We start from the raw sequence: 27,281 nt of genomic DNA, 5'->3' as shown, positions 1-27,281 counted from the left end.
GGTAGAATACTCTTACTTTCTAAGTTCTGAGTCCCACCCCTGACCTCAAAGGAAGGAACGGTCTATTTCAATCTATTCATTTCTTCATTCACACAAAAATTATGTAAGGGGACAAGGAAAAGTGGAAGGAAGGGGAAAAGTTCAGGATACTCTTCTGCTTCTTTTCTGCTATGCTTAAAATTAATCATGTAAATGCTTACTAAATTTGCCTCAAGAGATCAAAGGAGAAAAAGATTGTAAGGCTGTCTATCTAGTACAGTATCTGACAATAGGAGATGCTCAATATTTATTATAATGCAATGTACTAAAACCAGAGGATCTCACTCCTTTATTGTTACATGACCACCATCCCATTTTCTTCTTTTCTCTCTTTCATTTCAAGAACGGTCTGTGTGTGCTTTTATATATCCATGGATATTTGTACAATGGTTCAATGCTTAGTTACTCAATAAAGTGCAGATGAGAAATTAAGTCCAGCATTTCCCTCCAATCTCTTCTCTTACTTAAGACACCTCAGGGAAGGGATACAGGAACTCCTACATCAACGGATGATGATTTTTATCTTTATCAAGTGACCCACAATTTGGTTACTGGTGCAATGAGAAATTAAGAAATTAGCATACTCTTATGACTGTCATTTCACAGTCACTCAAATCAGAACTGGAATGCTACAAAAACAACTCCCTGTTAGCCCAGAGGAAAAAAAAAGAAAGAAAGTAAAGGGGAAATTCAGATTAGTCACAAAGAAGTTCCCCCGCCTGCCTGCAGAAGCTGCAGTGTTAAAACTGAGAGAGTGCGTTCTGCTCTTTCAATCGCCTCTTATCTCTGGTCCTGGGACCTCCGTGTATTTTCTGATTGATAAGCTTTGTTTTCCCTTCATCTCCTTCTTTGTGGAGAAGAGGTCAGTCCCCCTCAGGCTCCCCTTTGCCACAGTTTTCATCTTCCTTGCATCCAAACTGTGAAGATGGAAGGGGTCCAACCCCTGGATGAGAATGTGGGAAACACACCAGGGCGAAGATTCCAGAAGAACAAGCTATTGCTGGTGGCAGCCATAATTCAGGGGCTGGGATTGCTCCTGTGTTTCACCTACATCTGCCTGAACTTCTATGCTTCCCAGGTAAGATGGATGCTCCTGTGGGCACTTTGTTTCCTCCAGCTCATGGTGATGGCAGCTCCAGCAGCTCCAGTCACTTGGAAATAATCTGGTGCCCAAACTGCTCATTGCCCTTCATCTGCCCCCCAGCGATTGTATAAAGTGTGGACAAACACCCTCTTATCTCTCCTTTCCTTCCTTCTTTTCGGTAGTGGCAGTGGTGGGGCAAGTAGAGGTAGGTAGGGCAAGGGCACTGCTTCTGGATTCTTCTTCTTCTTCTTTTTTTTTTTTTTTGCAATGCAAGAATCCTGGTATTCCTTTATGAGCTCTCACTTTGAAGCTTGGAGTCACTGATATACTTGCTTTACCCATTCTGCTAGCAAGCATCTGATCAGGGAATTTATATAAAAAGGAAATAAGAAATGGACCAGTTCCACTTTCCCACTGTATTCATAAGCGCCTTTTCCCACTGTATTCATAAACCCCATAGGCGATTTGCTTTTTGAAGAATGCTGAAGGTATCAATATTAAGTCCTTTAAATAGCTAACCTATGGACTTTAAGGGCAGAGAGGTGTGTGTTCAAGTGTGTATTCACACATGGCCAAATACCCCGATAACTTAATCAGAGATTATTTTTCAGTCTTTCTCTGCCATTCACAACTTACGGACATCACTTTGTCTTTTTCCACTTTTTTTTCCAGTGCACTATGTAGTGGGTGATCATTTTTCTAAGTATTTCTCCCATTTAATGAAGATATTCTTTCCCTTTTTCCTTCTCTTTGTTCTGGTTCCTTCTACATTATTTTTTCTTATTTACTTGTTTATATCTACAAACATTACTAGGTCTTTAAGGATGTTCTTGGCTGCAGGAGATGCCACTGAAAAGAAAATAAATGTATAGTCTTCCCATGTTCCCTTGGTGGGGCTAGTCTGATAATTCTTGTTTCCTTGGCAGGTCACTTTAGGTTAGAAAAGTCTTTCTCTGGTAAAGGTGAGACAAAGGGAACTTATTCTGATAGCCATGTCAGAGACTGGGTACCTCAAATTAGACCAGGATAAGATAAGCAGAGTCCTAACCAATGCCTGGGCTTGTCTTTGTCTACAGGAAGTAGGGGTTTTTGGTGCACAGAGGCTGGTGGGAGTGTGGTTGTGATCAGTGTACCGCAGAGAGTGCTCATGTTCCTAAATTCCACAAGTGTAGCTGGTGTCATGTCAAGTCTGCAGACCAATGAGCACAGCAATGTGTCAGTCCTCTCTTGGTCTTGTCACACATTTCCTTCTCTGTGCAGAGCCCCTTGGATGAAATTAGATTAGGCAATTAGGGGGGAGGGGAGGGGGAGGAGTAATGTGTCCATGGCAGGATGCCTAAGACATAGACCGGAATTAGGCTTTTCTGAGAAGAAAACAAAGAGAATGACCAAAAATAGAACAGCTGAGTGCATTCACCAGGTCTGGGAGCCCTGAGAGTGATTTTTCAGACAACCCACATTGTTACATATTTCCTTACACTGTGGGGCGATAGAAAGACAGGACAGATGGCCCCAGTCAAGGCTCAACAATTGCACTGGGGCTCTGAGCAGGAGAGACGAAAAGGTGAAACAGATATATAGCCAGCTGGTGGCGGGACCTCCCCAGACTGTTAATACCTAGGAGATGCTGAGAAGGAGAGGGGTCCTTTCGGCAAGTCACCCAGTGACTCTGTGACAGAGCCTGGAGGGAAAGCTAAGTGCGGGTTTCCAGGATGCTAGAATTCAGTGAGCCGATCTCTGGGAGAGAATTAGCTTTCTCTGGTCCTGGCACAGAAATGGAAGCAAAGACATAGGAGGTATGTTAGAGCTGTTTGCTCAAGAAATGTGCTCTCATATACTTGGGGTACAGAATTTTTTTGGCACAGATATTTGAAATTCTTCGCTTCACATCACCTTTAATTTTTTTCTTATTTCTTAGCTAGACTGTTGTAGCTAACATAATTTCTTGTACTGTTGTAGGACCCAGGGCAGCACAATGTGTCCTTACATTTAATCTCATGTAGTCTGTTAGGGGGAAGGATAGCATAGATGGGTCATGTGTGTTCTCCCTGGAATTTGATCAAATGGTGGTGGTGGTAGTGTGTGTGTGTGTGTGTGTGAGAGAGAGAGAGAGAGAGAGAGAGAAAGGTGTAGTGTAGCTGTTGAAAAAGGGACATAGACTGGTAGCCTTCCTAAACTTATTGATAAGACTGGAATTTTGGTCGAAGGATGGGGTTGGTGGTGATATAAATCAAACCTCTACTTTTATAAAACATAATATTCCAGTGATGTGCCTTAGGGGTGAAATTAAGCTGAAATGCTGATCATTTGTCCAGTTAAACTGGATCTCTTTTATTGTAGGAAAACATATTTGGAGAACAATCATGGTTTTTCCTTATTTCCTAGATTTAACTTTTAGCTTTATAAAATAACTGCCTACATGTACAGCTCTGTAAAAAAAAAAAAATACAGATGTAACTATTAAACTTCATTTGACAGGAGACTTTCCCTTCAATCAAATTTATTTAATAACCTTTGTTTTCTCACAACTCTGTTAAGTTGTATTTACTTATGTGAAAAGCAGAAGTTTTAGTTTTTGAGATACTAGAAAAAAAGATAGGTCTTACCCACTACTCCTGTAACTTCCCTCTTTGGGCCTTGATTTACTCATTTTAACACAAGACAGTTGGATCACATGGTCAGAAAGATCTCTTCCAGCTCAATATCCTGTGAGTATGTAGTTTATATATATATTTGTAGAACGGGTGTGAGGTTTTGAGAAATACAAAATATAAGTAAATAGATTTTTGTGTCTAAGCTTATGAATTTCCTGCTTCTTAAGAAAGGACTGGAGGAGATAAATTTTGCACATATATATATATATTTTTTTTTTATTAAATATTTTATTTATTTGACAGAGAGAGAGATAGCAAGAGAAGCAGGCTTCCCGCAGAGCAGAGAGCCCGATGCAGGGCTTGATCCCAGGATCCTGGGATCATGACCTGAGCCGAAGGCAGACGCTTAACGACTGAGTCACCCAGGCGCCCCTGCACATATATTTGTAATGTGTACTTATATATCATATATAAATCATATATATATATATATCATACATAAAATATCATATATTTATCTGTATCACCTATTTTGGGTTAGCTAAATGCCTTACTTAGAAAGGGGAAAGAAGTGGATGCCCTAGAAGAATATCCATGATACAAGTTATAAAACTGAGTGTTTCTGTCACCAAAACCAATACACATTGTTTGGATATTTATTGGGACTGCCATTTAAAGTATCAGGCTCCTAGTTGTACCTGTGGTGTCAGCTGGGAACAATGGCAGAAAAGAGCTGACCTGTAATGCGTGAAGCTTTTGTAAATTATATCCATGTGGGGCGCCAGGGTGGCTCAGTCGGTTAAGTGTCTGCTTTTGGCTCAGGTCATGGTCCCAAGGTCCTGGGATTAAGCCGCGTGTTGGGCTCCCTGCTTGGCCATGGAGCCCATGTCTTCTCCCCTCCTCATCTCCCCGCCCCGCCACCGCTTGTGCTCTCTTGCTATCTCTCTTTCCCCCAAAAAAGAAAAAAAATTATATCCACGTGTCTCAGGGCTTTTGAAGCCAAGGCTTTCTAAGATGTGTACCATCTTTACAGTAGCACTTTATATATGTGAGGGCTTTAATTGATAATTCTTCAGCAAATCCCACAGTGAAAGATTTATACTCTTACCACTTTTACTGCTGGGAAGAACAGAAGTAGGGGTACTTGGAAAGTGAGTGATTGATTCTGTACCAATGATGCCCAGAATTAGAACTCAGTTTCTTGATGAAGTTTCAGGCTATAACTTGGATTTTTATTTGTATCAATTAGGAAGAAAAAGAGGTGTTTTTGCCTGAAGAAATCTTATTTCAGATTAGCTCAATTTATTTTTTTATTTTACTTTTTAAAGATTTTATTTATTTATTTGACACAGTGAGAGAGGGAACACAAGCAGGGGGAGTGGGAGAGGGAGAAGCAGGCTTCCCGTGGAGCAGGGAGCCCTATGTGGGGCTTGATCCCGGAACCCTGGATCATGACCCGAACCAAAGGCAGACGCTTAACAGCTGAGCCACCCAGGTGCCCCGAGATTAGCTCAATTTAAATGTGTCCCCCATGTAATTGAACACATTTTTTTTAGAAATTCTTCTTTTAAATGACAGACAGGCAAATAAGTGATTTCCAAAACATCTGAGTTTGCATTTCATAAACAATTCTGTGAGAATGAAAAAGAAACGTCTGAAGTGTTGAACTGAACTTGTCATTAAGTATTTTCAGGTTTTCAGGGTAAGTACTGATAAAAACACAGAATTTTTGGATTTTTGAGCAGGCATTAGACATAGTCTATTTACAGATAAACCCCCAGAAACTCAGAGATGGTAGAAGCTGCAGGAACAGGTAATGCTTCAGCTGATTAGAAGGAGGAGTGGAAATTCTTTAAATGGACAAGAGAGAGGGTGGCCTTGGACAGGGTCAGAAGGCTTCCTCAGTAGAACCGCAATTTGTTCAGAGTGGTTGAAGTTGAGTGTTCATAGGGGAAAGTGGCAAAAGGTGAGGCCAAAAACCTAGGCGGGGGCAGGTCACAAAGGGTCTTGTGAGTCATGCAAAGGGAGCACACTTTATTCTATGCAAAAGAGAATACAGGGCAAATTACTAAAATTGTTGCTTCTCCAAATTTCGCTTCTCTCGTGTGGTCTATGTATTGGCAAATAAGAGAGTGAGTCAAATCTCTTACAGCACTAGGGGGCACCACAGTAAAACTAACCATTCTCAGATTTATTGTTTTTTGTTGTTGTTTGTTTGTTTGTTTGTTTTAAAGAGAGCCTACTCTCTTTTCCTGAGGAGCTAAGATTAGAAAACTTTCCTCAGGAAGCCAAGTGATGATCCATGTCTAAGAGAATGAATACCGTCGGGGGGCCTGATATTGTTCACTATTTACACAGTGATGATATTTTCTAAATAAAAAATTTAGATACATGTTCTGACCCATGTACTCAAAATAGGACAGAGTAGTTTGGATGGAGATCATGCTGGAAAATGCCACATATGTATATGGATATAGAAAAAACACATACACACAGGAGATTTGGGGAGTGAGCAGAAGGGCTCTCGGTATAGACCCAGGAGTATAATCTGGTTCCTTTTCTCTGAGCTCAGCCCGTAGCTACTAGCATGGAGTAGATCCAGCCTTGCCCAGGGTTGACCACCCTGCCTTTCCAATCTATTTCTTTAAATAGCAACTACTTTTGTGCCCTTTACTCTTAGAGTAACTGCACCTTTCCACCCTCTTCAGGGATTCTTTATTCATGGAAAATCAATGTTAATTGGGAGGTAGCTAGGTTAGAGGAGTCATGTACAATGTTGTTTTTAGGTTATATTTAGTGAGTTAAAGGAAACAACAGAAATACAGAATAGAAAGGTTATTCCCCAGTCACAGGTGAAACCTATGGTCCTGACATCCGATAGTTTGTTTTGTTTGTAGTCACCATACTTTGGGTATCCATACTTTTTCAAGCGAAAGAATTAAAACACTTCCTTATATGAAATTACAAAACATCTTCTCAAACTTCAGAAGGAGCCATTGGAGTTGTGTAGACAACAGTGCCCTGGACCAGGAACCAGATGACTCGTTCAGTCCAGCCTTCTAACTTTGTGACCCTGGGTAAATTCTCTGAAATTCCTAGAGTGTCCATTTAATCATTTCCAAAATTGGAACTTGGCTTCTGTGAGGGGCGAATGTTGTGGTACAGAGCTTTGTAAGTGCTGAGATTATTATTCGTGAACATGCTTCCATAGGCAGAGGACCACTGAAATGTTTACTTTGTGGCACCTATCACATGAACAAACACCCCGTAAGTCAATCCTCAGAAAGCATACCACAGTTAAGGTTAACCTTAACTTCATGAAGCTTGACTTTGTTACTGAAATTTTTAGGATTAAAAACAGACAAACAAATCCTTGTAATAATTATAGCATTTTTGAACGTAGAATTCTAAGAGCTCATGACTGCGTTAAAGAAGAAAGGAAGAGTGAAGGGGAGAATTTATGAAGGTATACCGTGTTATTAGGGTTAGTGTCTGAAAATGGTTCGGAGACCTGAATTACACACTTAGACCATGGCCTGTTCCATCTCCCCCCCCAGCTTGATATAGTTCATCCAGTTCTGTAATGACTTGTTTGCCAAATCAGGTAGAAAATTATGTCTAGAAAAGGCATGTCGTCTTGTTCACAATACTGGAAACATTGGGGATCTGACTAGCATAATTAAAAATTATTTTTCCTTTCAGAGACCTTTCATTCTAAAATGTACCTTAGGTGGGTTATGAATTTGTATAAATTTGTCTAGCTTTGATAACATGTAAACATCACTTAAGAACACACTCTGACTGACAGAAAAATGGACAAATAGGCTCAACTTTAATGCTCCCAACACTAATGTAATAAGTAAATAATAAACCATCATTCCCAAAGTGTTGCCCTGTATCTGTGGGGAAGTGAGGGTCCCATGAGTTTAAATGTTGGACCCTCAGAGCTGGGCTTTTCTGTAGCTAGAGCTAGGGCATGGTCCTAGAGAATCACAGAAACCATCAAAGATCTGGATGAAAACAATATCACAAAACATAAGCAAGCAGCAAAACAGTCATTAAGGGCAAATATAAAAACCTGTTGGGTTATAAAATAAGTTGTAAAACACATTTTACAGTTCAGTAATACAAAATATATTTTGAATTACTTGTGTGTTGGGTGCTTAATGTTTCCAGCTTCCAATACCCTGAAAGTTCTTAACCTGACCCTGTCTGTATCTGGTATGATGAAGACTGGGAACTCAAAGCTCTTTTTGGAGGGATGAGAGGTACCACTCCTGCTGTTACTTGCAATAACACCCCCTCATTTTTGCAGATCTTTTCCCTACTTTTGTCCTCTCTAATTCACTACAACTTTGGAGAAAGTTAGATGGATATTTGTGTTCAGTTTTGCAACAAGGAAATTTGAGGCATGGGAGACTTGCCTAGGTTTATGTAGAAAAGTCAGGGTTAAAAATTAAGACCGGTGCGGTGGGGTGCCTGGGTGGCTCAGTCAGTTAAGCATCTGCCTTTGGCTCATGTCATGATCTCAGGGTCCTGGGATTGAGCCCCACATCAGAGTCCCTGCGCATCTGGCTCCCTGCTCAGCGGGAAATCTGATTCTCCCTCTCCATCTGCCTCTCACCCTGCTTGTGCTCTCTCTCTCTCTCTCTCAAATAAATAAATAAAATCTTAAAAAAAAAAAAGAAATTAAGACTGGGTCTAAATTCTAGCCCTCTCTCTTTCCATAATACTTGGCCATGACTCTATGACCCTAAGCTTTAAATATTTTGTCTGGCTGTTTTAAAATTTGTTTCCTTTTCTGACATCAGTAGTTTTTGAAGAAAAATTAAGGGAAAGATTTATGACCTGGTATCGAGGAAGAAGATTCTTTTTCAGAGGAGAGTTGAATCTACTTATGCAGATGTTGATAACATGATCAATGAAGCTTTAACAGTCGCATAACACCTTATAGGTTATTTTTATAAGATGGAGTATTGCATGTGTGGTATAGTCATAGACAAGAAAGGGGACCTCAATTTGGGCACTAAACTCATTATTTCTCTGAGCCTTATTTTCTCTCTTTTATTGCTATTTTTTAAAATAATAAGGAGATTCGACTACATAATCTCCCTGGTCCTTTCTAGTTCCATCACACTCTGAATCAAAGATTTACTTTAATGTGATAGTGTGATTTGCTCACACGATGTATTAGTTTTTTAGGGTGGCCGTAATAAATTACCATAAACTGGGTGTCTTAAAACAATAGAAATTTGTTCTCTCACAGTTCTGCAGGGTAGAAGTTCAAAATCAAAGTGTTGGCAGGGCCATGCTCCCTCTGAAGGTTCTCAGGAAGAATCCCTCCTTGCCTCTTTCTGGCTTCCGGTGGCTCCTGGCAGTCTTTGGTGTTCCTTGGCTTGTAGTTGCTTTACCCCAAGCTCTGCCTCCATCTTTGCCTGATCATCTCCTGTATCAATGTGTCGTCTCTTCTTGCTTTAAGGACACCAGTCATATTGGATTTAGGGCCCACCCTGATCTAGTTGGCCTCATGTTAACTTAAGTAATTACATCTACAAAGACCCTATTTCCAAATGAAGTCACTTTCTGAGGTTCCAGGTGGACATGAATGGGGGGGCACTTATTCAACTCATTACAAACTACTTATTCACTAACTTATTTATCTGTGGAGTAACAGTTACCTGTCAGACACTGAGGAAGCAGCGGTGTGCAACATATGGTCTTTCTTGCCCTCCCAGAGTTTCCAACACAGCGGGGAAACAAGACAATTAAAGAAGCAATCGCGCAGTGTATGAGAAGTACTGGATAACCAAGTAGGGTACAGTAAGAAGCTTCACTAAGAAGTTTCACAGAAAACTACCTACCTGCTTCGATATCTAGTTTCTTGACTGGGATTGTAAAGCAAGCATACTTTTCTTTTGCATTAGGTGCTTTGTTTCTCTTCCACTCATTATCAGAAAGGCTCTAGTTTTCTTTTTTTTTTTTTAATTTTTAATTTGAGTGTAGTTGACACACAATGTTACATTCGTTTCAGGTGTACAACATAGTGATTCAACTTCTCTATACATTTGCTATGCTCACCACCTGTCCCCAAACAATGCTATTACAACATCATTGACTATATTCCCTATGCTGTACCTTTTATTCCCGTGACTTATTCATTCCATAACTGGAAGCCTGCACCTCTCACTCCCTTTCACTCATTTTTCCCATCCCCCCACATCCATCAATTTGTTCTCTGTATTTATTGGTCTGATTCTGCTTTTGTTTATTCATTTGTTTTGTTCTTTAGATTCCACATATGAGTAAAATTATATGGTATTTGTCTTTCTCTGTCTGTCTTATTTCACTTAGCATAATACCCTCTAGGTATATCCATGTTGTTGCAAATGGCAAGATTTAATCCTTTTTTAAAAAGATTTTATTTATTTATTTGAGAGAGAGAGAGGAAACACAGAGAGAGAGTGAGAGGGAGAAGCAGACTCCCCACTGAGCGGAGAGCCTGAGGTGGGGCTCCATCCCAGGACCCTGAGATCATGACCTGAGCTGAAGGCAGACGCATAACCGACTAAGCCACACAGGTGCCCCATATTTTTTTTTATGGCTGCATAATATTCCACTATCTACATCTATGCCTATGCTTATGATTCTATCATCTATCTATCATCTATCTATCTATCATCTATCTATCATCTATCATCTATCTATCTATCTATCATCTACCTATCTATCTTTATACCACACCTTAGGAAGGCTTTAGTTTAAAATTTCATTGTCATTGTCACCACCATCATCATCCCACTGATGATTTTTCCAGTCACCAACCTCAGTTTGCACCAGAATTCGGGTTGAGGATTATTTAGGATCATGCAAATGAGGCTAAGAGCTTCACTGCACAAACAACACTAGAGATATTTTTGATTGTTCACTAACCATCAGAGGGAGCCACTTGGGGAGGAGGCCTGCTGCTTTTTTTACAGTAGAAGGATTTACTGTGTTGAAAAGATCTTCTGTTCAGAAGGTCTTCTTACCACCCAATCTCTTGGGATTTCTCTTTTGAATGTTGTGATTTGCCTACTCTCTGACACGGAGGAGTCTGTAGGCATTGCTTAGTCCACAGTGTGAATAAGTACTTCTTATTTCATATGGCTTATTCTACCAGTTTAACTGAGGTTGGACATCAAGATGAAGAAATTAGAAACTGAGGAAGGGAAAGGACTTATTCTAGCTTAAGACCAGACCCAGGTGTTCCTATTCCCAGACCAATGCCTTATCTGCTCTACTATGTTGCCCTCCCAAAGCAATGGTCCTTCCTTTTTGTACAGCAGGTGAAATGGGAAATGAGTGACTTCAAATAGAAAGATATTGATTGTAATAATTTTGCAACTCCCTTTGTACTCAAGGATGAACAGGGCAATTTCAAAAGACCTTGAGCTATGTATAGTGTTGGCTAGAGCCTGTGTCAGATATTATGTGATTATGGAGTCACTAGCTAAGGTCTGGGCATAGTCTAAGGGGCTAAGTTCCACCTTAGCTCAGTAAACATTTATTTACTATGCCATTATGTTTGAGGCATTGTAAGACTTATGATAATGCAGTGGGTACATTGTAAACTGACCCTTCCAGTTGCTTAGAGACTAACCTGCTACAAAGATATTATGGTGGAGACTAAACCATTGAGGTGAAAAGGGAGTTCTTGGAAATAAGTTGGCAAACCCCTCTGTCAGTGTATTTTGAGGACTTCCCCAGTTAATGTGGAAAGGGAAACCCAGATATAAGAAAATCTTTCCCTTGAGGATATAAAGAATTGGTTGCATTAGGTCAATCATATAATTTTGAAAGTGTGCTCATGTCATATGGATGCTTTTGCTTCTTCATTTGGTTGTTTACCTGAATACCTAGATTCCTTTTAGGAATTTGTTAATTGCTAAGCATTCAGGACAATGAAACCACAGTTCTTGTTCTCTGAGATAGAGAGGACAGGGTCAGTAGAAAGTGCCTCTTTGAGGGATATCCATTACTAAGTAAATTTGGAAGGAAGAGTGGAAGTGGTTAGAGAGTGCAGGCTACATTTAGGATATCATATGGGCTGTGTAGTAGAGAGGAGAATAAACATTAAGAGAAAGATTACAGCAAAACGGTGCTGGCAGCCATGGGAATGGAGAAAGAGAGTTCGGATGAAATTAAAATGGATTTTCTTTGTGTTCATTAAATCACAAAAGATTATTCAAAGAGGTTTTCAAAGCCACACATTTTCATCTTTAAGAAATATACCTTTTTAGATAAGGTTTTCTGAATAGAAAAGCCTCTCTGGCCAAAGAACCAGTTTTTGCCTGTTCTTCCCATTTTTTTTTTTTTTTTTTTGAGTGGGCTTGTGAATTTCCCTGATAAGAGGTGGGCCCTTTGCAAGGAGGCTGTTTCCCCTGAGTACACATTAAATGCACCAGGATGAGAGTCTACTTTCCCAGCCTATTATAATGAGTTAAGTATGGAAAATTCCATCTTTCTTTTCAGAGGCTCTTTGAGACATATCCTGACAGCTTGTGAGGTTGTGCTTTCATGATCTCTCAGGTCTCTTCTATTGACATGAAGCCCAAGGTGGGGGAAGGAGTGGTTCACATCCCAGTGGAAGTGGCATGGTGAACTGGGGAGTCCCCACCAAAGATCTGTTTCCCCACCATCCCACCCCAGCACACTCCCACGTAAAATCTTGACACTATCCTGATATCAAGTGAGGAAGGACAAGGCCCACAGAGTGAATGCAGAGCCCACTTCCTGCTTTCATATTTGATTAGTGTCATTCCCTCCTTCCAAGATGTCCTTCTCCAGGACAATTGCCAAATGAGTATAAAGTTGGCAGCCTCATGCCACATCCCAATGAATCAGAATTAGAAACTCACACTCTCCAAAGATGAGCTCTTTATTTTATTTATTTATTTATTTATTTATTTATTTATTTATAAGATTTTATTTATTTATTTCAGAGAGAGAGAGCGAGAGCACAAGAGGGGGGGACAGTCAGAGGGAGAAGCAGACTCCCTGCTGAGCAGGGAGCCCAATGTGGGACTTGATCCCAGGACCCTGGGATCATGACCTGAGCCGAAGGCAGACGCTTAACCGACTGAGTCACCCAGGCGCCCAAGATGAGCTCTTTAAATAAGCATCACATTTTTGGGAACATGGTACAGACTGCTAGGTAAACACTAGACATCAGACATTTTCCATCCATGTTCTTGGACAAGTCAGTGCTCAAGATGCTAAGAGACGCCAGGAAAGGACCTAATTCTGGCTCTTCTTTGCAGCACCTGCTTGCTGCCTATTTTATACTTATTCATTGGCCTGCTGCTCCTTGCCAGGACAATTGTACCTAATCAGAGCTGAGCTAAAAGTTTTGCCAACCTGTACTATGCAGACAACCTTGTGGAGTTGGCTGAAGAACTTTTTTTTCTGAAGAACTTCTGGATATTTTGAGATATATCTGACTATTTTAACAACTATCTAAAACCTAATATATTAGTCCTGATCAGTATTGATGATGAAAATAATTCAGATTAATCTTGGACCATCAGACAAATGTTTTCATAGGGCTTTTTTTTTTTTTTTTTTTTTTACTCTTAAGATAGTATAAGAGAAGGTTTATTATCAGGAACTTGGAGTTCAACCAAACTCAAGTTAATACCTGTTTATTCGTGAGCAAGTTCTTAACAGCACTGATTCTCATTTTCCTATCTGCAAAACATGGGTAATTATTATTCATACATACTAGGATTGTTTTGCACAGCAAATGAGGTAATGAATCTGAGAAAGTATAACCTAGTTCATGGCATGTTGTAAGTTCTTAATGAATTTTTACTCTTTTTCTTGAATACCAAGAATGCTCTCATTTCTAGACCTTTCTTCCATAGAACGTCTTTTGCTTATCTGGTTCTTTTCTCTCTTTCAAGACCTCTGTCCAGCTCTTTCCTCCTTGAGCTGCCAAAGCCTGCAGTGATTTTTCTGTTCTCTGGAACCTTATGGCATACACTGTCTATTGACATTTACCAAAGGTTTTATATAGAGGGAGGGTTTTATTTCCTCAACTGGCATGTGAGTTTGTCAAAATAAGAATTGTCTGTTCTATCCCTTTGTGTTTGCAGAGCTGAATCTGATGCCTGCCATGCAACAGATACTCAGTAACTGTTGATGCTGTCAAAGCACCAAATAATTCAGTGGACAAAACATTTCTTATTTGCATCAAGGAGATGATTTCTTTTATACTCATGCTTCTGAGACCGCTCCATTCAAACATCAGGACTATACTTTTTCTGATGTGCTTGCCTTGTAGGAGTTTGTATTTCACTTTTGAGAATGATGTGGGCTCTTCAGACTTTCCAGATTGAAGAAGCTTTATTCTATAGCTTGTTCTTACATGGAAGCTCTCTGGGACCTTTGATATTTTCCCATTTTTTTTTTAGTATTTGTTTTTTTTTTTTTTAAACATTTTATTTATTTATTTGAGAGAGAGAATGAGAGACAGAGAGCATGAGAGGGAGGAGGGTCAGAGGGAGAAGCAGACTCCCTGCCGAGCAGGGAGCCCGATGCGGGACTCGATCCCAGGACTCCAGGATCATGACCTGAGCCGAAGGCAGTCGCTTAACCAACTGAGCCACCCAGGCGCCCTTTTTTTTAGTATTTGGAGAGGACCTGAGGATTTTGCTTTTCTTGGTATTAAAAAGACCATGTTTATTTGCATGTGGGTAAAATAAGTGTCTTCTGATTGTTTTCTGGTAATCTTTCTCATGAAGCCCAGATCCTTTTGTACTGTTTCTTTGGGGTACAGAGAGCCAGAGAGCTAATATTTCAGGGACTTTGGTAGTCTTTATTCATTATTTTATTAATTCCTTCATTCTGTAGTCATATATAAGGCTTGAGTAAGGTTGCACGGAATAAATTAAGAACATGATATGGATTTTGTCTTCCATGTGCGCCCAGGAATAATAGCTGACATTTGTCAAGTCCTTTCACTGTTCCAGGACACATGCTGAAAATTCACAAAACATTAGCTCATTCAATCTCACAACAACCCTTTAACATTTAGATTTTACCATTTCCATTTTATAGATGAAAAAACTGAAAATCAGAAGGTAGTACCATTCACCAGGGTCACATACTTAAATAGTCTTGTAGAGCAGATGAGACTTATATCCAACGGTGATAGAATGGAAGTCAATGGAGTGTTTTTGTTTTATTTATTTATTTATTTTAATATTAGGATCCACTCTTGGTGTTGTACATTTTATGGGTTTTAACAACTGAATAATGGCATGTACCCACCATTACAGTATCATGAAGAATAGTTTCCCTACTCTAACACTTTTGTACTCTATTCATCTCTCCCTCCTCCCTAACTCCTGGCAATCACTGATCTTTGTCTCTGTGGTTTTGTCTTTTTCAGAATGTTAGATATTTAGAATCATATAGTTTGTAGCCTGTTCAGATTGACTTCTTTCACTTAGTAATACGTATTTAAGATTCCTCCATCTCTTTCCATGGTTTGATGGCTCATTTCTTTTTAGCACTGAAAGTGCAATGGCTGGATGTATCACAGTTTGTTTATCCATTCATTTACTGAAGAACATCTTAGCTGCTTCCAAGTTTTGACAATAATGAACAGAACTGCTATAAACATCCATGTGAATACAGTGACTTTAAATACTTGCTATGGGAGTGCAGAAGCCAAAAATTAGGAATCTGATTTAGGCCTTGAAGGTGTTGATGTTTTAATGAGTAGACACAGATGGAGGGACATTCTTGGCGGAGACAACAAAGAAAGAGAGTATTTTTCGAATGCTCGCCAGACTAACTGCTGGGCATGTTCACATGTTATCTTACTTAAACTTCATAATCATCTGGAATATTCCAATAGTAATATTATGCCTTATTTTCATAAAGCTGAAAACGAATGCTCAGAAATAATATATAATGTTTCCAAACTGTTTTTCTGGGACAGAAAGGTGCACAGTGCTGCACTGTGAGGCTCTCCTCCAGAGGAAGGGAGTGGGTCTGCACCCTGCCAGGTACTTTAGGATTTGTTGTTTTGAGTCCCAGCCATTGACCAGGTACAAAACACAGGAGAACTCTGACCCTGGGCATGCTGATGGTTGGGCACAGACTTGTTGAGGGCAGGGATCTGATGAAAGCTTGGGACACAGAAGAGGAGATTGATCACTTTTCCGTGAGGGCCTCCTGAGCAGCGGCAGCTGTAAGTTTCCCTCCCTGGGACAAGAGGGTAGGGTAATGCCATCTTCCACATTCACCCACACCCCCAGCCTGGTTGGACTTTAGCACAAAACATAGCACCTCCAGTAAAGGCTGGAGTCACTTACACAGAGCCACGCCCACCTGTACCTCACAGGGTATCTTTATTAGGGCAGGTCTGGCTGTGAATCAGCACAGTGGGCCTCTCCCTCAGACCAACACAGGTCTCCCATATGTACTAAGTCTACTGATCATAGAGTGCTCCAAAGCATCAGCTTCATTTCCAGTGGAAAAAGGAACAGGTTTTTTTTTTTTTTTAAATTAAAAATATTTTTTTCTTTTTCTTTGGCATTAGGCTTATAGTTTTTTGTTCATTTGTTGGCTTGTTTGTTTGTTTCCTTTTCTCATTTTTTGGATCAGTCTTTTTTTTTTTTTTTTCCTCTCTTTTTTTTTTTTTTTTTTTTTTGGGAATCAGGTTTATTCTTTTTTTTTTTTTTTGTTTTCTTGTTCCCTTTCCTTTTCTCTTTTCTTGGATCAGGGTTTTTTTGTTTTTTTTTTTAATCAGGCTTATCTTAAACAAATCAAAGCACATTTAGTTAAAGGTCTAAATATCAAATACTTCCCACTGCAAGCAAGGAGGAACTCTACAGAGGACTGACCTGTGGGAAAGAGCAGCCAAACACAACAGCAGAGGGCACACAGCATACACCAGAAACACTTCCTGAAGTGCAGGCCATGGACAGTGTATGACATCTTAATATAGTATTACTATTATAGTATTATAGTATTACTCTCAGGAACAATAAACATAACAAGCTTTCATAACACACAAAAGACAGAAACTTAGACATAATGACAAGATGGAGGAATTCTCCCCAAAAGAAAGATGAAGAAGAAATCAATCACAGCCAGGGATTTGCTCAAAAGAGATATAAGAAATATATTTGAACAAGAATTTAGAATGAAAGAATACTAGCTGGGCTTGAAAGAAGCATAGAAGACACCAGATAAACCCTGGCTACAGAGATTAAAGACCTAGAAACTAGTCAGACTGAAATAAAAAATGCTATAACTGAGATAAAAAATAGACTGGATGTAATCACATGAAGGTAGAAGAACCAGAAGAACCAATAGGTGATATAGAAGATAAAATTATGGAGAATAATGATGCTGAAAAGAGGAGGGAAAAAAAAAAAACTATTAGATCATGAATATAGACGTAGGGAACTCAGCTATTCCACAAAGTGCAATAATATCTGCATCATAGGAGTCCCAGAAGAAGAAGAAGAGTGAGAAAAAGCTATATTTGAACAAATCATAGCTGAGAACTTCCCTAATCTGCAGAAGGAAACAGGCACTCAAGTCCAATAGGCACAGAGAACTCCCCTCAAAATCAGCAAAAACAGGTCACCACGACACTTGCAAAATACAAAGATAAAGAGAGAATTCTGATAGCAGGGTCCTTAACCTACAAGGGTAGAAACATAAGGTTAGAAGCAGATCTGTCCACAGAAATATGACAGGCCAGAAGAAAGTGGCATGATATATTCAATTGTGATGAATGAGAAAAATATGCAGGCAAGAATACTTATCTAGCAAGGCTGTCATTCAGAATAGAAGGAAATATAGTCTCCAAGACAATTAAGAAGTAAAGGAGTTTGTGAACTCCCAGCTCTGCAAAAAAGATTAAAGGGGACCCATTGAGTGGGAGATACCAAAAGCAACAAAGACTAGAAAGGAACAGAGACAATCTATAGGAATAGTGACTTTATAAGTAACACAATGGCACTAAATTCATATCACTAATTACTCTGAATGTAAATGCACTCAATACTCTAATCAAAAGACATAGGGTATCAGAATGGATTAAAAAAAAAAAAGACCCATCGATATGCTGCTTATAAGAGACTCATTTTAGACCCAAAGACACCTCCAGATTGAAAGTGAGGGGGTGGAGAACCATCTATCATGCTAATGGACATCAAAAGAAAGCTGGAGTAGCCATACTTATATCAGACAAACTAGATTTTAAACAAAATACTGTAATAAAGATGAAGAAGGGTACTATATTACAATAAAGGAGTCTATCCAACAAGAAGATCTAACAATTGTAAATACTTATGACCCCAAATTGGGAGCAGCCAAATATATAAATCAATTAATAACAAACTTAAAGAAACTCATTGATAATAATACAATAATAGCAGGGGACTTTAATGCCCTACTCACAGCAATGGACAGATCATCTAAGCAGAAGATCAACAAGGAAGCAATGGCTTTGAATGACACAGTGGATTAGATGGACACAGTAGATTAGATATATTCAGAGAATTTCATTCTAAAGCAGCAGAATACACATTCTTTTCAAGTGCACATGGAACATTCTCCAGAATAGATCACATACTGGGTCACAAATCAGGTCTCAACCAGTACAAAAAGATTGAGATCACTCCATGAATATTTTCAGACCACAACACTATGAAACTTGAAGACAACCACAAGAAAAAAATTGGAAAGACTGCCAATACATGGAGGTTAAAGAAATCCTACTAAAGATGAATGGGTTAATCAGAAAAATTAAAGAAGAAATAAAAAAATACAAGGAAGCTAATGAAAATGAAAATACGACAGTCCAAAACCTTTGGGACGCAGCAAAGAGGGTCAGAAGAGGAAGTGTATAGCAATACAGGCCTTCCACAAGAAGGAAGAAAAGTCTCAAATACACAACCTAACCTTACACCAAAAGGACCTAGAAAAAGAACAGCAAATAAAGCCTAAAACCAGCAGAAGAAGGGAAATAGTTAAGATTAGAGCAGAAATAAATGATACAGAAATTAAAAAAAAAAACAAAACAGTAGAAGAGATCAATAAAACTAGGAGCTGGTTCTTTGAAGGAATTAACAAAATTAATAACCCCCTAGCCAGACTTATCAAAAAGAAAAGAGAAAGGACCCAAGTAAATAAAATCATGAATGAAAGAAGAGAGATCACAACCAACACTGCAGAAACACAAACAATTATAATAGAATATTATGAGCAATTGCATGCCAAAAAATTGGGTAATCTGGAAGGAATACATAAATTCCTAGAAACATATAAATTACCAAAACTGAAACAGGAAGAAATAGAAAATTTGAACAGACCCATAACCAGCAAAGAAATTGAATCAGTAATCAAAAATCTTCCAACAAACAAGAGTCCAGGGCTGGATGGCTTCCCAGGGGAATTCTACCAAACACTTGAAGAATTAATACCTATTCTTCCGAAGCTGTTCCAAAAAATAGAAAGAGAAGGAAAACTTCCAAACTCATCCTGGGAGGCCAGCATTACCTTGATTTCAAAACCAGACAAAGACCCCACTAAAAAGGAGAATTACAGACCAATATCCCTGACGAACATAGATGCAAAAATTCTCAAGATACTATCTAATCAAATCCAACAACATGTTAAAAGGATTCTTCACCCTGATCAAGTGGGATTTATTCCTGGGCTGTAGGGGTGGTTCAATATCCACAAATCAATCAATGTGATACACCACATTAGTAAAAGAAAGGACAAGAACCATATGATCCTCTCAATAGATGCAGAAAAAGCATTTGACAAAATACAGCATCTTTTCTTGATAAAAACCCTCAAGAAAGTAGAGATAGATGGAACATAACTCAACATCATAAAGGCCATATACAAAAGACCCACAGCTAATATCATCCTCAATGGGGAAAAACTGAGAGCTTTTCCCCTAAGGTCAGGAACACAACAGGGATGTCCATTCTCACCACTATTGTTCAACATAGTACTGGAAGTCCTTGCCTCAGCAATCAGATGGCTGGCTGGATGGCTCAGTCGTTAAGCATCTGCCTTCAGCTCAGGTCATGATCCCAGGATCCTGGGATCGAGCCCCACATCGGGCTCCCTGCTCCAAGGGAAGCCTGCTTCTCCTTCTCCCACTCCCCCTGCTTGTATTTCCTCTCTCGCTGTCTCTCTCTGTCAAATAAATAAATAAGATCTTAAAAAAAAAAAAGAAAAAAATCAATCCCATTTACAATTGCACCAAAAATTGTAGGAAAAATCTAGGAATAAACCCAACCAAATAGGGAAAAGATCTGCACTCTGAAAACTATAGAACATTCATGAAAGAAATTGAGGAAGACACAAAGAAATGGAAAAATATTCCATGCTCATGGATCGGAATAACAAATATTGTTAAAATGTCTATCCTACCCAAAGCAATGTACACATTCAATGCAATCCCTATCAAAATACCATCATTTTTCACAGAGCTGGAACAAACAATTCTAAAATTTACATGGAACCAGAAAAGACTCCAAATAGCCAAAGTAATGTTGAAAAAGAAGACCAAAGGTGGAGGCATCACAATCCCAGACTTCAAGCTGTATTACAAAGCTGTAATCATCAAGACAGTATGGTACTGGCACAAAACAGACACATAGATCAATGGAAGAGAATAGAGAGCCCAGAAATGGACCCACAACTCTATAGTCAGCCAATCTCCGACAAAGCAGGAAAGAATATCCAATGGAAAAAAAGACAGTGTCTTCAAAAAATGGCTTTGGGAAAACTGGACAGCAACATGAAAAAGAATGAAACTGGACCACTTTCTTATACCATACACAAAAATAAATTCAAAATGGATGGAAGACCTAAATGTGAGACAGGAAACTATCAAAATCCTAAAGGAGAACACAGGCAGAAACCTCTTTGACTTTGGCCATAGCAACTTCTTACTAGACACATCACCAGAAGCAAGGGAAACAAAGGCAAAAGTGAACTATTGGGACCTCAACAAGATAAAAAGTTTCTGCACAGTGAAGGAAATAATCAACAAAACTAAAGGCAACCGACAGAATGGGAAGAGATATTTGCAAATGACATATCTGATAAAGGGTTAGTATCCAAAATATATAAAGAACCCATCAAAATCAACACCCCCTAAATAAATAATCCAGTTAAGAAATGGGCAGAAGACATGAACAGACATTTCTCCAAAGAAGACATACAGATGGCTAACAGACACATGAAAAAATGTTCAACATCACTAGCCATCAGGGAACTACAAATCTAAACCAGAACGAGATACCACCTCATACCTGTCAGAATGGCTAAAAATTAACAACTCAGAAAACAACAGATGTTGGCAAGGATGTGGAGGAAGGGGAACTCTTTGCACAGTTAGTGGAAATGTAAACTGGTGTAGCCACTCTGGAAAACAGTATGGAGGTTCTTCAAAAAGTTAAAAATAGAACTATCTTATGATCCATCAATTGTAGTACTAGGTATTTACCCAAAGGATACAAAAATGCTGATTTGAAGGGGCACATGCACCCCAACATAGCAGCAATGTCTGCAATAGCCAAACTGTGGAAAGAGCTGATATGGCCATTGACAGATGAATGTATAAAGAAGATGTGGTATGTATACACACACACACACATATATATACACACAATGGAATACTACTTAGCCATCAAAAAATGAAATCTTGCCATTTGCAACAATATGGATAGAACTAGAGTATATTATGCTAAGTGAAATAAGTCAGTCAGAGAAAGACAAATAGCACATGATTTCATGCGTATGTGGAATTTAAGGAACCAAACAGATGAACATAGGGGAAAGGAAGGAAAAATAAAATAAGATAAAAACAGAGAGGGAGGCAAACCATAATAGACTCTTAACTACAGGGAACAAACAGGATTTCTGGAGAGGAGGTGGTTGGTAACTTGAATTAAAAAAAAAGATCGTGCATAGTACTGTTTTGTATCAAAAAAAAAAAGAAAGAAAGAAAGAAATAGTATATAAAGTTTCCAAATGCACAAACCTAGATAAGTCACAATTTGAACTGAGTCTGACTCCCAAGTCTGTGATCTCTGTCTCGTTTTACCAGGCTCTAGTCAAGGGCAAAAACATTTGAGAAAACAGTTGGCTAGAACATAAGACACAGACAGGATATGTGTGGCAATAAAGCTTGACAAGGAGGTTGGAGCCAGGCCATGGAGGGGCTTGAGCTGGGCACTGTGGAAGGGTTTCAGGGCAGTGGGATAGTGAGCGTGAAGTAATCAAATATGGAGGATGAAGGGAAAAGTTGTGAAAAGGCAGGGAGCAAGAGAAAGGAAGGAACATCTTATTTTATTTCACAACATTGCCTGGATTTGATGGTATTGATGCTAGCAAGAGACTTCTGAGAATATGTAAATGTCTAATACTGGGCAATCTTTAGGAGAAGGAACAGGAAGCCTGAGTCGAGTTCTGTTAGATCTACCCTAGAGAGGAAGTCATGTGTGCTTTCTTTGCTGCCTCTCAGCATTGCGGTCTCAGAGAATGTCCTCTTGGTTACTACCAACCTACTTCACCAGGGTACTTCAAAACATTCAGCAATTTCTTTGATTTGCAGGGACCTTTTAGAGATTTTGCAGAGTCAGTCAAAATAAGTCATGAGGACTTTTAGATCTGAGAGCTGGATGAAGAGGCTTCGTGTTTTTCTCTTTTATTAAAATTGACTTAGAATTGCAACTTTTAAAATCCAAATCTTAGACAGTTAATGCTGGAAGGGATGCCTGTGATCTTCTGGTAATTTTTAAAGATGAAAAACTTGACTTCTAGGGAAGTTACGAGATTTGCCCAAGATGACACCAAATCTGCCTGGCTGACATTAACACTGACGTTGCCATGTGCTGAAACCTGTGCTCTTTGTGCTACTCCACAGGCTGCTTCTGATTTTAAATAATGTGGCCACTCATGCTGGGACCAACCAGCTGGAGAGTAGTGGGGGCATTTATTTACCCAGGGGATTATGGTGATAGTGTAATATGCCCTTTGAAAGGCCCTCTTCCAGAACATTGCCTTAAGCACGAAGGTCACTAATTCAGCCGTCACAAACAGTTCACAGAGGGGAGAGAACCACAGACTCTCAAGCTCTCAAGTCATCCCAAGTCAACACCTCTGTCCATGTGCTCACCACTGAATTAAAATTGCCTCTGAGGTCCACCCACTGGCAGGCCTCAGAAAGACTCTCCCTTCTTCCTATGCAGCCTGTTGGTTTCAGCTTGGTATAAGGCTTGTGATTTGACTTAGAAGGGAAGTAGGGGATTCCTCATCCATGTGGGCAGTCTCAGTGGAATCCGCTTGACTGCAGCCGCTAGTGTGCCAGGAGAGTGGGAAGCAGGGATTCCACACCCCAGGGTATGAAAACAAATCCCTCCCCATACCTTTGATCAGAATGTCTTGCCAAAAATAATCTGTGAGAAGAGATGTTCATGGCAAGAGTAATAGGTGGTGTTTTTTGGTTTTGGTTTTGGTTTTGATTTCCTTTTTTAGTGGGTAACACAAGCATGTGGTAAAAAAAATTTAAAAATATGAAAAAGTAGACTGTGAAAAGTAAGTGTCCTTCCACTCCTGACCTTTGGCTTCCAATACCATTTTCCAGAGGTAACATTTATGACCTGTTTTCTGAGTATTCCTTCAGATATAGTCAATGCCCATACATGCATTATTAATATTTTTTAACATGAATGGTGATATACTTTATATACGATTCTGCCTTTTTTTTTTTTTTTTGCACTTCATATATTTTGGAATTTGCTCCATATTGAACTGCTTTGTTCTTTTAACCATTAAATTACTATAGATATTTTATTTATCAGGCTTCTTTTCTTTATTATTTTACTTCTCTCTTGCTGTTGAGTACTCATTTGATTCAAGTTGTATTTTTCAGGTCATTAAACAAAAGAGAAAGAGACAACGTTAGAAATATATACACTCAAATCTACTGAACTCTGAATGATTAGAACAGTTTCTATTGCCTGTGTGACCTGCAAATAGTACAATCTTACTCCTGTGTTGCATGCAGTGAAAGAACAAGCAGCCAGGAAGCTTCCAGAATTCACTCTCAGTACATTCTAGGAGTTTGTGGCCATGATGGATTGATTGGTCCCAGCCTTCTTCATGAGGGGATCTCTATGACTGAATGGATTTCTTAAGATGGCTATTAAATGCTCCATTATCTAAAGTGGGAAAGTGGGGCTCAGAGAGCCAAAATAATATATCAGAGAAGAGTTTGGCAGAAATGGGGACAGATCTTAGATGTCCCCCATGACAGAGCAGAATATTCCTAATTTATCTTAGGAGATGTTATCGAAAAGCAAGGGGGCAGTAGAAAGTCTGGGTCTAATCTTTGTAGAAAACAGGAAGTGTCTTGTCAAGTCATTCCTTCTATAGTCCTGCATTTTTGCTTCATAGGATATGACTTGTCAATTTCATCTGCTCACTTTTTTTTTCCCTAAAAATATATCCTTTTTCCTTCTTCAGGTGCCACCTCAGTATCCTCCAATTCAAAGTATCAGAGTACAATTTACCAGTAAGTATTGTTCAGTTGATTTATGTTTTTAAAAGAATCTTCCTTCTAGTCTCTTAATTTCTTTCGGAAAACAGAATCTCTCCCTACCCTTTGGGAAGCACGAAATCCTGCAATTGTTAGAGCCTGCATGCTGTTTTCATTAGGCACAAAGAAGGTGTATAAAGAAGACAAGGTTGTAATTAGTTACCAAATATGTGTTTGTCACTGTATTAACACTTTATATGCCTCTCTTAATCCTTCCAGGAATCCTCTGAGTAGGAATTATTCTCATTTTTTAGGTAAGGAAACTAAGGCTTTACTTCTTACAAGGCTGTCTGACTGTATGACACATCATTTCCCACTAAATTGATTATAGAACAAGATTTTATCTTAATGGGGGGGGGGTCTCAGATATGAAGACAAGGTAATCCTCTAACTACCAGGATAGTGTTATTTGGATCCATGATTAATATTAGGACAATAACCAGTAGTTTCTATATGGATATTCATTTGTTTATTAAATTCTTCTGAGCCTGAAGGGAAGTATATCTTGCCTTCCATCAATGGCCCTCATTTTCAATTCAGACTATCCCCCCTGGGCCTGGCGCAAAGTAAGAATTAACTGAATTATGCCGAGTAGTGGAGACCTGTTGTTTCCTATAACTAAGGGACATGGGCCAAAATGGGGAATCTGAGATATGGTTGCTTGGCCATTCAGGATATTGTGAGGTAGAAATAAGAATTATTTAGTCTTTTTGCCTTACACTTGGAATGGCCTTATACGAAACTACCAAAGCCATTAATCTGTGTCCTCCATCACCCCTCATATTTTTTTCTGTGGTAGCAACTCTTCCCAAGGCATTTTCCAGGAAAAACTAGTAATAAGGTAAAATGGAGAAGCAGGTCTGTGTTCTTGAGCTCTTCCACCTGCATCTTACTGAGCAGAACTGAGCCCACAGACGTTCTGTGTATAACCGCATTATTAAGCTTAAGTGACTTCTAGCAAAGGCCAGTAATAAATGCTGTTGAGAAGTCCAGTCCTAAAGCATATGAAAAATTTGCATTTCATGGACAGGTGGAGAGAGGATTGAGAAGTATTAACAAGCTTTGTGTGAAGGTGGTGTGCAGGATCTGGGCAAGGGGCATTCCTGCTAACCTTCACCCTAGTCTCTCCATTGAAAAAGAAAGGAAGCACTGAAGTTACCAACCCCTCCTGGTTTTGAAAAATCAGGGAAACCTCGAAGTTCCATTTCCTGCCACTGGTCTGTTGTGACTACTGCCAATTGCTATAACCTCTCAGTTTTTGAATCCCAACCCCATCTGAAATTCTCTTGGCCTCTAGTATTATGCCTCTTCTTCCACTCCACAGGTGATGCAGACTCCAACCCTCATGTAGAAACACAATGTTCTCTTTCTTTCATTCTTTCCAGAATCTCTCCCTATCACTTTTTCTTAGATGAATTAGAAGGGTGTTGCCTTTCTGTGCTGTGCTAAGGAATCATTTTTTTCTTCTTGCCCTCCCCTCCTTAGGGTGTGAGAATGAGAAGGGTTGCATCATCACATCCCCAAACAAAGATGAAACCATGAAGGTGCAAGACAACTCAATCATCATCAACTGTGATGGGTTTTATCTCATCTCCCTGAAGGGCTACTTCTCTGAGGAGCTCAGCCTCAGTCTTTATTACCGGAAGGGCCGGAAACCCCTCTTTTCCTTGAGCAAGGTCACATCTGTTGACTCCATTGGAGTGGCTTATCTGGCTTTCAAGGACAAAGTCTACTTTAACGTGACCGCTCACAGTACCTCCTACAAAGACATTCAGGTGAATGGTGGGGAATTGATTCTCATTCATCAAAATCCTGGTGGATTCTGTGCCTACTGAGGACCCGAGGGCTGCACCTAAGTTAGGCACCAGCATGAACACTGAACCGGGGTTGGACAAGACTCTGATTCTTCCTTGGGAGTGGAGAAATTGTCCTAGCTTAGCCCCTAAAAATGGCCACACGGGATGTGACCAGAAGCAAATCCCCCAACTCAGGGATATTTAAAACTTATTTTACATACCAATTAACTTTATTTATCCTCATGTCTTCTAAATCACCTACTCCTCATCCCTCATGGTTGCCTCAAGCCTACTAAGCACCTCTACAAGAATGAGAAAATAGGTGCCTCTTCCTTAAGGCACATTATTTCTATTGGTCAGGAAATTGTCATAATAAACTTTCTTTATTGAAAAAGACACTTGACTACCGTTTGCTGGAAATTTGACATCTGGCTTTGTCAAAATGAAGAGGACCAAGGAAGGGGCTATGAATCTGCCAAAGGTGGTGTGGACTAACCCTTGGCAGCCAAAACTGTCTCTCCAAGATGAAATTAGTTGCTGTTTGTGTAGTGTCTAAATATCTCTCTCATTTGGTGGAGTTCAAAAGGAAGATCATCTTGAGAACAGCTGTCAGGACTTGAAGACAGCCAGCTAAGGAATACTTTGTGCTCTGGGCTTTTTTTTTCTTTACCACTTTGCTTGCTTTCCCAGCCTCCAATGTTCTTAATAGAAATTTCCCTTCAAAGAATCATCCTGGGGATGTGATGCTGTGAAAAATCTAAACAGTAATTTCAGGAAAACAGAGAGGTTTTTCTAAACTGGGAGAGTGAGATAATTTATTGTGAGGGTTATCTTTATGGCATGGGAGAGCAGTGAAACTGGACATCTCATGGTAAAAGTCAGTAAGAATTTAAATAGTCTGGGAAGGAAAACACATTCTTTGCCACTGCTAGGCAAAGCAACGCATGTGCATTTTCCCTCTTATGCTGAGATACACATTCAGCCCTATTTCTTGTACATGTATACCACATTGCTAGCTTAAAAAATGAAGCAATTCTATTCTTGAATGCAACTTTAGGCCAAGACACTGAGAAGTTATTATATGAAAAATAATATCTGTCTAGAAACACCATAAAATTGCATATGATCTAATACTG

The 27,281-nt window shown here is 39.4% G+C and overlaps 1 protein-coding gene across 1 annotated transcript; it reads left to right on the top strand.

Annotated features, from left to right (window-relative positions):
• Positions 1–627: 627 nt before the first annotated feature.
• TNFSF4 (TNF superfamily member 4) lies at positions 628–26,775 on the top strand. Its single transcript, XM_032393361.1, has 3 exons — positions 628–1,117; positions 24,277–24,325; positions 25,835–26,775. The coding sequence occupies exons 1-3, from the start codon at positions 965–967 to the stop codon at positions 26,182–26,184; spliced, it is 552 nt and encodes a 183-aa protein (XP_032249252.1). The 5' UTR covers positions 628–964; the 3' UTR covers positions 26,185–26,775.
• The last annotated feature ends 506 nt before the right edge of the window (positions 26,776–27,281 follow it).

This window comes from Phoca vitulina, unplaced genomic scaffold, assembly GCF_004348235.1.
Source record: "Phoca vitulina isolate PV1807 unplaced genomic scaffold, GSC_HSeal_1.0 scaffold73, whole genome shotgun sequence".
Taxonomy (NCBI): Eukaryota; Metazoa; Chordata; class Mammalia; order Carnivora; family Phocidae; genus Phoca; species Phoca vitulina.
Note: the sequence above shows the minus strand (reverse complement) of the source record. Positions and strands in the feature narration are given on the sequence as shown.